The following is a 3,068-nucleotide window of genomic DNA, read 5'->3' on the forward strand; positions in this document are numbered from 1 at the left end:
CTGGGAAAGGGGATCCAGCACTGGGAAAGGAGGTTCAGCACTGGGAAGGGGGGTCCAGCTGTGGGAGGACCATCCTGTGGCTCCAAGTCCAACAGGAACAGCCCAGGGCAGGGCTGTGGCTGCAGCTCACACTGCAGGCTGTACTTAGGCAAAGAACAGGCTTTTTTTGGGGATGTAGTCAGGCTTTGGCCAGTGACAGGATGGATTTATTTAACTTCTGGTGGCAGTGCTCCCTCTGGAATCGCCGTGGTGGCTCACATGGAAGTGTTTGGGCTGTTTAAATTCGTGTGAGGCTCTAAAACTCATCCTGTTGGGCATCACCCCGTTCACCCTTCTGAGCAACACTCAGGACTTGGCCTTTCAGAGAACAGAAAAGAGGAATAATGACCCTAAAAACTGATTTACTAGTGATTCACTCAAGTTATTGTCAGGTAGGAGTCCAGTTTGCATTCCCAGGTTGGGAGCCCTGGGATGGGGAAGGGTTTGGGGCAGGAGGAAACAGGAATGGGCAGTTCACAGCCTTGTGTCTTCTTTAGGATCCTAAAGGGACACCAGAAAGCTGGATTTTTTGGGGTTTTTTAATGAATCTGCTGCACAAACTTCCTCCTCTCACCCTCTTCCTCTTTGCTGAGCCCCGGGAAGGGCCGTGGTTTTGTGGTGCTCCAGGAGGGCACAGCCTGTTCTGCTGCTGGGAGTGTGTCCGGGTTGCAAATTAGGGAATTGAAATAAAAAGTTGCAGCACAATTTGCCTCAAGGGAAAGTGTGTCCCATGTTTATTAAAACCCAAGAAGTGATGGAGAAGCTGTTATTTTCACTGGACCCCAGGAATAAGCCCTGAGACCAGCTTGGCTGCTCCCTGGTTTATATTTTTAGTCAGTCAGGTTTTCTAACAATATTTTCAATTGCTATTTTTTTCTGGCTTAAGTCTCTTCTCCTTAATTTGAAAACTCGCTTGGAAGGTTCTTAGCAATTTGTGACAAGCCAAATGGTCACTAAATTATACAGGAGCTGTTTTGGGGACCTTGGAGATTCCTGTCAGACCGTTCAGAACGAAATCCTAAAGCTCTGGAGCTTTTTTTGCCTGAACCAAACTGAAATTCTAAGAAAAGGGAAGGCACAGAAAACATCAGGAGCCGCCTGATGTGTCTCTTTTGACCTTTTCTCTTACGTGCAAGCAAATGGAAAGTGCTTTTCTTTTGTTGCCAGCATTACTGATTTAAAATCAGGCTTCAGCAATGCCTCTGAGAGGCTTCCCAGGTCAGCCTGGTGCTGTTATCTTTCAGAAAAGCTGAAAGGATGGGACTGGACTTGTTAAATCAATTGGATTTCTTTTACTTCAGAGCTGAGGAGGGGGGGTGGGTGTTTGTTTTCCTGCCTTTGTTGAGGAGATGCTGCAGGCCTCAGCCTGCCCTGCCTGTGCTCTCACTGTAAACAATCCTCCTCTGGATGCTGCTTCCAGAAAGTTCCTGGGAATGGGGTTTTTGGGGTGCTGGGGCTGTGGGCTGAGACTTCTCAGAGTAGGGGTGTTTTGTGAGGAAAGTGAGGGGCTGGTGTGGGTTAATTGGTGATTTTCAGGTTGTCTGAGGTGGTAAAACCGTGTCTGTGCCCTGAGAAACCAGTGGCAGAAGTGCCAAAGTCCAAAATATTTGGGTCTTACAGGAGAGCTGGAAAGGGACTGGGGACAAGGGATGGAGGGACAGGACAGGGGGGAATGGCTCCAAACTAAAAGAGGAGATTTAGGTGGGATATTGGGAAGGAATTCCTGGCTGTGAGGGTGGGGAGGCCCTGGCATAAGTTGCCCAGAGAAGCTGTGGCTGCCCCTGGATCCCTGGAAGTGTCCAAGGCCAGGTTGGACGGGGCTTGGAGCCACCTGGGCTAGTGGGAGGTGTCCCTGCCCATGGCAGGGGGTGGAATGGGATGAGCTTTAAGGTCCCTTCCAACCCAAACCATTCCATGATTCCGTGGAATACTTTGCTCAGCAGCATCTCAGCCTTCAAGGATGGAGGAATTGACCCAAACCAGGTGACAAAAGGAGCAGAAGAAACGAGTTTTCTTCCTCCACCAGCGATGGCTCATTGGGGATCGAGGCTGTTCTGGGAACCCTCTGGAAGCAGCTGCCTCCTTGGGAAGCCCCAGGACACGTTTGCTGCTGTAGTTTGGGTTCAGGAGCCTCTTATTCCCCTGGGAGAGCAGAGTTTGGGAGCTGCCTGGGACAGATGTGCTGGCTGGGCTGGGCCCCCTTCCCGAGCCAGGGCTGGAGCCTCAGGAGAGCAGCGTTACTGCAGCTCCTGTGGAGCTCTTGGATTTCATTGTGCTGGGGAACAAAATCAGGGATAAACCACTTTGGAGAGCCCAGCCCGTGGCCTTGGAGGGTGTGGGTTTGTGCCACAGCCCAAACTTGTCCCCAGAGTGGAGCCCAAGAGCCCCGGGTGGGTGTGGGGGAGCTCCGGGTGCCCCCTGAGCTTTGCTTCCAGAGCCTTGAGGGCACTTCTGACTCCTTGAATCCATGTGCTTCAAAGTTTGGCCCGAAGATGGGACCAAACCTGAGCCCCCCTGAGGTGGGGGGTGGTTGGTCTCCCTGGTTTCCTCGCCCGGAGTGCCCCAGGGGTGGTTTGTTGCAGGTTACAGCGCCCCGAGCGCGCCCCCCGCGTACCCCCAGCCCGTGCAGGGCTACGGCAGCGCCGCCTACGACACCAGCACGGCCACGGCCACCACCACCCCGACGTCCTACGCCGCCCCCGCCGCCTACGGCACCCAGCCCGCGTACCCGGCCTACGGGCAGCAGCCGGCCCCCGCCGCGCCCGCCAGGTACGGCCTTCCTCCCCAACCCCGTGCTCTTCATCCTCCTCTTCCTTCTCCTCCTCAGCCTCATCCTCTTCCTTCTCCTCCCAGCATCCTCCTCCTCTTCCTTCTCCTCCCCAGCATCCTCCTCCTCTTCCTTCTCCTCCCCAGCATCATCCTCCTCTTCCTTCTCCTCCCCGGCCCCATGCTCCTCATCCTCCTCTTCCTTCTCCTCCTCAGCCTCATCCTCCTCTTCCTTCTCCTCCCCAGCATCCTCCTCCTCTTCC

At 54.3% G+C, this 3,068-nt stretch overlaps 1 protein-coding gene across 1 annotated transcript in view; it reads left to right on the forward strand.

Moving 5' to 3' along the window:
* The window catches only part of LOC113961400 (RNA-binding protein EWS-like), a gene marked incomplete at both ends in the record, with an annotated part of 10,710 nt that extends 7,902 nt beyond the window's left edge, over positions 1 to 2,808 (forward strand). The window contains one exon of the mRNA XM_027671713.1: positions 2,622 to 2,808. Within this exon, the coding sequence (XP_027527514.1) occupies positions 2,622 to 2,808 (187 nt within the window). The remainder of the gene's footprint in view (positions 1 to 2,621) is intronic.
* Between the last annotated feature and the right edge of the window lie 260 nt (positions 2,809 to 3,068).

The sequence above is a fragment of the Neopelma chrysocephalum genome, unplaced genomic scaffold, assembly GCF_003984885.1.
Source record: "Neopelma chrysocephalum unplaced genomic scaffold, ASM398488v2 Primary Assembly neopelma1_97131, whole genome shotgun sequence".
In the NCBI taxonomy this organism is placed as follows: domain Eukaryota; kingdom Metazoa; phylum Chordata; class Aves; order Passeriformes; family Pipridae; genus Neopelma; species Neopelma chrysocephalum.